Below are 9,980 nucleotides of genomic sequence, written 5' to 3'. Positions count from 1 at the left end.
TAAAGCAGTGCACATACGAATTAAGGAAATTCTAAACTAGACCGGACTAGTGATCTGTTAGCGCTGGTAGCCGGTTTCTGGCAGCAGCAGCTAGCACGCTGGATGTCTTAGCAGAAGTCTGAACCACACAGTCAAAACAGTATAGTATTTATATTATTTTTGTTTGGAACAGATTCGAGTTGAGACTGGATTTGCTCCAGTCCAGTAACAGCGTAATAGTTTCCCCTGGGCGATTCGCGTCTGAGAAGGTGGCACCTAAAAACGCGCGGGTAGCCGGGGGGTGACGACCAGAGCGGTGGGGCCGCCCGGGAGGAGGGCGCGAGGCCCCGCCGGCGGCCGCGGCCTCCGCGGGGCCCAGCGGCGAACCCGGGCCAGCCCGCACAGCCTGCGGCCTCCCTCCGCGCCGCAACGGCACGCCGGAGGCCGAGGAGCCCCCGCCTGAAGAGACGCCTGGGTGTGGGGGTTTTCTCCTCTGCCCCCTAAACGCCGGTGAAGCGCCCGTCCGACCGGCAAGGCGCAGCCGCCGCCGCGCGCCGCTAACGGCTCGGCGGCCCCGCCCCCGGCGCGGCCGTTAACGGCCCTCCCCGCGCCCGAGCCCGTCCGGGTCGCCGCGGCGGAAGCGCCCGCCCTTCCCGCTGCCCGGCGGCGGCGGCGGCGGCGGCGTTGGGTGGCAGCGCCAGCGCCAGCCTCAGCCGCGGGCCTGCACTCAGGTAACAGCCTTGCATGCAACTTCCGTGCCAAAAAACAACCGAGCGACCAACCAAAAAGCTTTGCTAACTTCCCGTTTATCGAAATCCGCATAAATCCAGGGCTTTGGCCTCAGATCCCTGGTTTGTGCGGCGGAGGGCCTGAAGCAGGGCCTCACTGTAGCGTGTAACGTGCTCCGTGAGAAACGGCGATGGCGCCGGTCTTGCAGAGATTCTCTGCTTTCCTCTGTTTCTGCAGCCGTCTTGTCTTTTACCCTCCCTAAAATTTTCAGAAATTAGATTGTTCAATGCACTTGCGTCTCCTACTAGGTATGGATAACAAGAAGGGGGAGAGAAGCAGGTCGCTATGTGCATCATCACAAGAAGAGCTGAAAGTCCGAGGTGGGTGTTTCTCTGTTGCACTGCTGTGGTATTACTTGTTTTATCCTTTACATGAGTTAACGTGTTTTGAGTGTGACTTTCAGCATTGTCACTTACTGATGGTATTAGACTATGGCACACTGCAAGAGATCAAAAAGCCTCCTCAAAAATAAGGTTTCGTTGTGCTTTAACTTGTGTGAAAAGTCATCTTTGTAGACCATAGTTATCAGCATGCTTGTCACTGCTGYCTTGTGTTATTCTAAGGAAAAGAAAAAAGGAAACGAAAACGTAGTAGAAGCAGATCATCATCAATTTCATCCACATCATCTTCTAGTACTGCCACTACATCCACTTCTTCCTCCTCGTCACGCTCGTCATCGAGGTCTTCTTCCAGTAGCAGAGGTAAGCTGCCGCTACTGTACTGAAGTGTGTATCAGTGGTGGTTACCTGTGTKGTGGTTACCTGTGTTGATAGCATTCTTAGAAACATTTATAGCTTATTTTAAATGTGACTATACTGCTACAAAGTGATTATTATAAATACTGCATGTTCGGAGTGTTGTCATACAGCCTTTGGCAGTGTTAAAGTACCTCCTTACACACTGAATGTCATGCTCCTGTGTTGATTTAAATACCTTCAGAAATAAAATTTTATTTTGTTCGAAGAAATATTACTTTGTAAGAATATACCATATGTATTTAAAACTCTATGTTTTTAAAATAAAATGAATACAGATCCTTTTCTACTTTGCCTGTCTAGACTAGAGTTAAAAATTTTTGTTTTGGTCTTACTTTGGTCTTGAAGTTTCAAACATGTGAATATAAGGACTTATGAAAGGTATATTAATACAAATGGCTGAGTTCAGTGGGACTACAGAACTAAGTGTCATAGGGTTAAGACTTTTTGTATTAAGCTGGTGCTTACTTGGAGGATTGAAGTAACTTTAGTCTTTTTTAAAAGATGCAATCTGAAAGTAATGCAGGTTTTTTGTAAGGGTCCAACTTGCGACTTCAAGGGAAATGTAATGCTGCATTATTTTGATATTCTATTTTGAAATATTTTATTTCATTGCAGATAAACTGAGCAAATTGCCCTTTCTGAATATGATACATTAGGCTAAACACTGAAGCATGTTTTTTCTTTTTAGTGTGATTGAGAAGATGGTATGAACCACAGTTCTCCTGACTAAAACTCTTTAGCTTCAAGGCCAGATGAAGCTTCACAGTCCCATACTGGACCTCGTATTTGTGATTATAAATTTGCTGCCGAACATAACTAAGATTTTCTAGTCTTCCCATAACGCAAGGTTATAGATTAATTATTTTTTGGACGGTGCTTCTGGAATTACGTAGTCACTAACATTATTAGCCCAGTTAAACCACATTTACTTGTACACAACTCAGTAAAGCTAGAATGCCTATACTAAAGAAGGAAGAAAAGAGAATACTTTTAACACCACAGATTAGCAAAGACTTAGTTCCGCTTCTCTTGAAGTGGGTTTAGTGTCTATATGGACATATTACTTGTTCTCATACTTCAGTGACTGATTCAAAGTGTCTAACATTTGTTATTAAYATTTACATTTACAATGTTCATATTTGTGAACTTGTACCTTACAAGTAGGAACTTTCTGAATTTTTAAATTAGTTTTATGCCATGGGATATACTCTAAAATTTTTGAAAATAATTAACATATCATGTCAGGCACTGGCTGTATGAGGATTCTTGGCATGCTTTCTTGTGCATTATGTTCTTAGTTTTTGAGACTGTATCATTAGAAGTATGCTTTTTAATTCAGCAACATTTCTTTGTTTTTTGTTTTCCAAAGTGTATTTCTGAACGATTATTAAGAAAGTTATCAACCAGTATCCAGAAGGTTAATGGCACACAAAAGCAGAGGGAGAGTTTTCCTAATGTATAAGCATGGCTGTTCAAGTGAGAGTTTTCTTGATGTATAAGCATGGCTGTTGAAGTGCTGCACTGATGATGAGCAGTACAGAAGATCATTGTCAAATACTATGATTCTCTTATCCAAACAGTTACTATTTGAGAGTTTGCTTAGCCTTTCCAGCTCTGACAGTTTTCTAGCATGAAAAATGCATTTCCATATTCCATTCCAAAACCTTGTTTCTGATACTGATATGTCAACCTTGGACATCTTACTAAAATTTTACACTTTGGCCTCCAACTAGACTAAGCTGAAAAAAACTGAAAAAAGCTGGAAAAAAAAMCAAAATAAGTCATTCAGAATTTATCAGTCTTTTAGGAGGATAGCAAGAAATATGTATCTGGGGAAAAAAATCATTCTGAATCAGGCCCAAGTTATCAGTTTGCATGCTTGAAGATTTGCTCACAGGCAAAAAGTTCCCTAAATTTTCCATTCACAAGGGAGAGCAGAAGATCTAGRAAGAACGTCCTCCAAAGGACATATTTAAACAATAGAATTTACTCAGTCTAAAGAAGAAAAGACATGAGGCAATCAAGTTAAGACAGATATATATGTGTAGGTAGTGGCTGCTATGAAGAGTAAGAGAAAAATCTGCCTGTGACTTTCAGGACAAGAAAAAATGACCTTATATTGCAACAGGAAAAATCTGAATTACATCTAGGAGAAACACATCCTGGCAGCAGAATGCTGAAATAGGTTGTCTAACCTGCAGTTAAAGACCTTGAATGCTAGAAGTTGTCCACGTCTGATGTATTGGCTGTAATAGAAGTGGAGCTGACCTTCCTTGGGATAGCAGAATAGAGGTTTCTTCTGGTCTTGTTTTTTATATTTTTCTCTTTTCTTATTTAGAGACTGCAATTGCAACTCTGGCTGTAAAATACTGGGCAGTGGCTGGAAAAACTGAAAGGAGAGTGGGGGAAACTTTTCTGCTTTCTCAGTGATATCCCCCATCCACCTTCTCCAAATTTCCTAGTGTTATAGGTTGTATGGAAAATCARACTGTCTAATTTGAATGCAGAAAGGACATCTCTGGAAGAAAATATGTTGGGATATGGGAACTTGACTGCAGCCTAGTAAAGAGGTGGAACAGGGAGGGGTGTTCCCCTTGGACAGGGGACAAGCAGGCAGATCAGATGCCAGAACATGGAGAGGTAGGGTGACTGAGTACAGAAACTGAGACAGTGAGAAGGCAAGATGGGAAGGGATGGTGACTCAGAACGAGTGTGCAGGAGGAAAAGTTGGTCTGGCTGGGCCAGAAAATCAACAGTTGGAAGCACGATGGAAACTAACTGCAGCAGAAGTCTAGAGGAGTTCATCTGTGGTTTGTGATCATAAGGACTGTGGCTAGGATCACAGCGGATAAAAACTGAGGCTAGAGGGGATATGGGTGAAGGAATCAAGTTAGGTGAAGGGGCAGAACTGTCTGTGCTAATCACAGTGTACCGCTTTTCTGAACCTGGAAGGAAACCCAGTGTTCTTGAATGTGCCCCTTTTCCTGATGTTGGCAAATATTTGTAAAAACCCTCTGGTGGTGGTGATGTATATCCTCCCCTTTGGGCACTTAGTCCAGTCTGTTTCTACCAGGAGACTGGACAGGGTGATCTATCATTCTTACCATTTCTTTTGACATACCAATGCTGCATTTGTCATTAGGAGGCCGAAAGAAGCCTCCTTGCTTGTGCAGCCTTACCTTAGACTCTTCTAACTGTTGAATCTAGCTGTGCTCCTGTATATTCTATAGTGTTTTATCTTTTGCTTGGAATTTGTTGTGAAGAAACTGCAGAGCTTGAGGGTAGTCAGCTGGAAGACTAGACTGACCGTTTGTCAGTCTGTCTGGGCTTACAGTCCCATTCTCAAAGACAGTGCTTCAGAATCAACTTCCTCACATACCAGTGATAGTGTAAGATGTAAAATGTATGATCAGCTTATAGAATTTGTGGGTTTCTGCTCTACAAGGTTTACACTTTGAGGTTGAAAAATGAGCTAAGTAAGTATGAAAAGGACTTTTGCCTCACTTTAAACAGTGATAATGTTTTCAGTGGCTTGTCAGCCCCTATGATACGTTTTAGTGACTCCTCTCTGAGTTTAGATTCCTGGTTGTAAAACACTAATGTAAGATAACATACCGGARAGATTTGTAATCTGTGAAGCACAGCTGCAAAAAGAGAAATTCTGTCTCTAATAGTATAATATATTGATATAAGTAAGTTACTGCCACTTACTGGCCTAATATGGACACTGAAAAATACATGATTTGCTCAATGATTAATGTGTTGCATTTCCCAGATTAATTTCAGCCAGTGTTTTATATGTTCATTTGAATTAAAGCATTTTCTTATTACACACTTCATGTAAAATCTTTCTTATTTTTTTTGTTCTAGGTGCTTTGTATGTAAAATCAAATCTCTCTTTCAGAATGTTAAAATAACAGGATTTTTTAATTTTAGATTCTCCTAAATCTAAATCGAAGAAAAAGAAAAAAGAAAAACACAACAAAAAGGTAAACATTTGCTGAGAGAAATCAATAGTTAGTTGAATGGGAGATAGATCCTCATAACCTTAAATCTCATGTAAGATTTAATGCTTTTGCCTGTTGCTGTGCACATGTGAAGCAGGCTTCTGGAGCAATWGCTGATCAGCTGATAAGTAATTATAATGTACTTGACTATATGTTAGAATAGAAATAATTTAAGGTTCTTTTTGCCAGTCTGTAGATTTGTTTCAACTAGAATTGAAAGTGGTCTTCAAAGAAAAGAGAAACAGGAATCTTGATATTTTAGACAGTTTCTTCTGGCAGAAATTGTATATAGTCAGTGAAGGAGAGCAATAGGCTCTCACTGTTGTAATTTTTTTTTTCATTTCTATAAGACATTCTGTTGTGGGATTTTATATATTTTGAAGTACATTAGAAGAAAGAGAATCAGAGAACATACTGGTTTTGTTTCTCAAGATTCTGAGGGCTGCTAACCTTGTTGCACTACTTTTTGTGTACTTCTGTGTATGCGTTCAGCAGTGGTAAGGGCAGGCAATAGGGGTTGTCTGACTAGCCAAGGCAGTGAAAGGCTAGTTGTGGGTTGTTTTTATTCCCTTTTGCATCTGTAAAGAGTTGGAATATGTATCTTACACCTGCAGAAGAGGAAAAAAGAGAACAAAGTGAAGAAAAAGAAAGAAAAGAAGAAAAAGAGAGAGAAAGCGGGACCTGTCCAGCTTTCCAAGGTATGTATGTTTGCATCTAACATCCTATTATATTCCTCATCTACACAATCTTTCCAGTCATAAAAATGTCTGAACATTTTTGTCTCAACATTGTCTGAACACTGTTGATGTCTCAACATCAATTTTGTCATGAACAAATGAAAGCAATTTTTTTTTGACAGACAATTATCTTTATACTTCGATAACTATCGTTAAGATTTGTAACATTTCAAAATAAAGCAACGCTTATTTTCATCCAATATGTGATTTCATTTTAGTTCTTTAAAAACAAAAAGAAGAATGAAAACTACAGCATGATAACAGGAAAGAAAATTAAGATGAAAATAAAGAAGACTAAGAAGGATAAAGAGGTAATGGATGRAAATAGTCTGTATGTCCAAAAGGACAGTCATATTTCTCTTTTTTTTCCCCTAATATTTGTCTTTTTCAGAAGAATAGATTTTATAGCTAAGAGTTTTAAGTTGAACATAACTTTTAACGTGGCTATAGTGCCATCTGAGAAATCTAAATTCATTCTTTTGGATATATATTTTTGAGATATGTGAGTGGGCTTGGAATACTCAGGCATGACTAGATGACCAAAGAATGCATGTGTAGGTACTCGGAATTCATTTGTCATGCTTAGCTGATTTATGGYTGTTCCCATTGATTAACTTGCCCCRTTTTTAATTGTCCTCCTCTCTTTCCAGTCTCTTGTGATCAGATGTGGTAATTCCTGCTTTCATCTATTTTTGTCTATGAGTGTGAGAATAGCCATTATTTAGAGAGGAAGAGAAGAAGATGATARTATTAGGACCATATGCTCACACATTCTCTCAAAGCAGTCACATTTTTTCCTGAGGCTCTCAAGGAATTTGATGTCGTAAATAATAACATCTTGTGGTATTGGTATGGGTATTTAGACTCAGTGCATAAATAATAGGTTGGCCCTTTTCAGCAGTTTTCACACCTTAGAGTGATCTACAAGAGAGTGTCTGACACTCATCGTATGTGTAAAGTGTTACTTTGGGGAGGTACCCAGTTTGGATTCTGATTCATAATAATTCATTCAATAGTTGCCAAAATACACTCGAGCATTCTGTGTTAAATTTAATCAAAGCTATTTTCAGTAGTGTTAAAGTCTGGGATAAATCATGCTGAATCTGACTTGCTAGCCTTGTCCGAGTAACCTCCTTGTTATAATCCTTCARTGTCAAAGATGTCTCTTCCTTGCTTGGGTTAGGTGGTCATGGTCGTGAGTGTGCTGAATTGAACAACATCTGTTATTCACAATATTTTAAGATTCAACTTTTTTTTKTGTGTGTGACTTTAAAACACTGGAACCAAGTGTTTTGACTGTTCAGGGCAATTTTTATGATGCTTCTTTGCATCTCATATGATGCTTAGTGGAGCATCTTTAGAAAGTGCCTAAATTCATGGTTCCTTTCTATTATCTGACAAGCTGCTGCTCATGCATCAGAAACTTGATGCATCCCAGAACACAAGACCTGCTGTGTCTACAGTGTAAGGAAAGGGATGAAAAAGTTGGCAGACCAGAGAAAGTTGACTTAGACACCAGAGAATTGCATCTGTTCTGCTTGCGAGGTCCCTCCTGAGCAGGCTGTGAGCTACATATTGACAACTCAGTGGAGCCTCTGCAGGCAGCCACTTAGAAATATCATGAAATAGTGACAGTGACAGCTTGTCTCTTACAGCATCTCTCCTGAGTACCTGTTGCCTTACACTTGCTCCAGACATTCACACCTATCAGGTAGCAAGTAATATCTGCCATTTGAATGTGATAGCACTTGCTATACAGCTTGCTGAGTTGTGAAAACCCACACAGAAAGCAGGCTTATGCAGCATTTGGCCCATTGAGTAAAGGTCTGTTGAACGCCTACCTCTACTTTTGTGCTCTACAGAGAGACCGGAACCGTGCAGAGCTCCTTGAATTTCTGAACTCTGCCTTATGATGGAAAGAGTGCTGACCAAGGACTTGCAAATCTACCAAGCCAACAATCATCATGCCTAGCAAAATGCTGAAGGGGAACTCMGGGAAAAGGGCACCAACTTGGACAAGACCAGACTCTCCTGCTCGGAAGACAATCAGGATGTCCTTTTTAATGGCAGAATGAAGAGCAACTGATAACTTGTTAATGAAGATCCATGTCCTCCTTTTGAGATCCTAAGGTAATAGCCAGGCTGTGATGTTTAAAAAGAGCCTAATAGTGTGTCATTGACAATGATAAGAAATGATACACTGATGGCTAATAACATAATTTGTATCCTAGCTGCATGCAGAATGCACTCTTAATTTCAAATGTCTTAATGTTTTTAGTAGCATAAATGAAACAATATCTGTAAATGTTTATTTGAAAGATGAGGCATTTCTATATGTATATGTTTTTCCAGCAGTGGTTTTACTTGTCCTAAAGAGCAAGCTGACCTTTGTAAATAGAACATACTTTTACATAAATGATTTTTTGAGAGTTCATTCATTAATACATTATTTTCTTTCAGAGTTTGAGATATAATTCTTCTCTGGACAGTTTATTACTCTCTATCACTAGAAATTGTAAGAGTAAAATATTCTGGAGTAATAAAGGTAGCTGAATATTTTTATCCTGAAACAGAAGCAGGAAAGGTGTTTGGTTTTGTTTGCCTATCTGGATCAGCTGTTCAAAGGCAGCATTCACTCCATAGATAGTTTGCCACCAGTTCTGCAGCTGCAGATATCAGGGCTGAAAACCGTGGAGATCTGGCCTGCCTTTCTGATCCTGTGATTCAAACCTTCCCCTGTCTGAGGACCTTCAAAACATATCACATATCTTAGCCTAAAAGAAAGAGAAAGAGCCATAAGAATGATCCAAAGGCAGGCAGTGTTCCTTCCAGATGTGTTGCTAGTCCACTGTGAGACAAGACTGGTCTGGATATGCAGCTGGACCCCAATGTAATGTGAGTGTGTGCGCTAGCCTCAGTAGTTCACTCACTGCTTGCTCACTTTTGAATTTTGATTACCAGCAGGCACCTGTGTTGAGTATATGACATAACCCTGAGGTGGGAATTCTGCTTGAATTGCTTCTGTAGCAAGTGCGCTTYAAGAACTACAGCTTAGGTACACATGAAAAAAGAGGTCAAGGATAATTGACGAGAGATGTATGAGGTGTACAGTGGTCAGAGTGTGGGGAATTTGTTAAAGAGCAAACAAAAAGAAAACTCTTTGTGTCTGTGTCTGAGTGTTTTGGGTGAATCTTAGATGCACACCATTGTTCAAGAGATACTTTTGAAACTACTTGATGTGTGAAACCTTCTGAAGATGCCAGAAACCTGTCTTTTTTATAGTTTTTGTTGTGAAACATTTTTGTAATTGTTGCAAAGATGTAACTCTTGAAACCGTGATTCCAAAGAGCAAGTGCCTATGTCCTTGATTCATGAAAAGACATAGATAAAAACTGGAGTTTCCTTAGCTTCTATAACCTTGTGATAGAAAGATTTTTTGGGGGAGCACTCTTCTGAAATGCCAGTAGGGAAAAACAAAAAAGCCCCAAGCTCCTTCTTTGCTTCATGGGATCGCACTTTGGTTCGTGCTRCTTTGGTATCTTGTATCTGGAGATGCCAAAACATCTTGTGCAGATAAGCAGCTCTTGTCTCTTGACTTGTCTTAACAGACTTAATTCCAAACACACTCTCATAAGATACCAACATTCTTGCCATTTCATATGTTACATTATATGTAAAACTAGTATTATTTTCTGGACAAAGGAGAAGAA

The 9,980-nt window shown here is 40.0% G+C and overlaps 1 protein-coding gene across 1 annotated transcript; it reads left to right on the top strand.

The window, feature by feature from the left end:
• Window positions 1-570: 570 nt before the first annotated feature.
• On the top strand, window positions 571-8,686 carry LOC146589646 (uncharacterized). The gene is made up of 7 exons (XM_085315790.1): window positions 571-710; window positions 1,017-1,088; window positions 1,332-1,469; window positions 5,463-5,515; window positions 6,148-6,231; window positions 6,489-6,581; window positions 8,133-8,686. The coding sequence occupies exons 2-7, from the start codon at window positions 1,019-1,021 to the stop codon at window positions 8,181-8,183; spliced, it is 489 nt and encodes a 162-aa protein (XP_085171916.1). The 5' UTR covers window positions 571-710; window positions 1,017-1,018; the 3' UTR covers window positions 8,184-8,686.
• The last annotated feature ends 1,294 nt before the right edge of the window (window positions 8,687-9,980 follow it).

The sequence above is a fragment of the Rhea americana genome, unplaced genomic scaffold (assembly GCF_003343005.1).
Source record: "Rhea americana isolate MKP2758 unplaced genomic scaffold, rheAme1 scaffold_44, whole genome shotgun sequence".
Taxonomy (NCBI): Eukaryota; Metazoa; Chordata; class Aves; order Rheiformes; family Rheidae; genus Rhea; species Rhea americana.
This window is presented reverse-complemented; position numbering and strand designations above follow the sequence as displayed.

What these genes read in the sequence shown, in the direction of transcription:
- LOC146589646 (XM_085315790.1), top strand. Translation starts at nt 1,019, where the DNA reads ATGGATAACAAGAAGGGGGAGAGAAGCAGGTCGCTATGTGCATCATCA. An exon ending in AGAAGAGCTGAAAGTCCGAG is followed by an intron (nt 1,089 to 1,331) that starts GTGGGTGTTTCT and finishes TGTTATTCTAAG; the next exon opens with GAAAAGAAAAAAGGAAACGA. An exon ending in AAGAAAAACACAACAAAAAG is followed by an intron (nt 5,516 to 6,147) that starts GTAAACATTTGC and finishes TTACACCTGCAG; the next exon opens with AAGAGGAAAAAAGAGAACAA.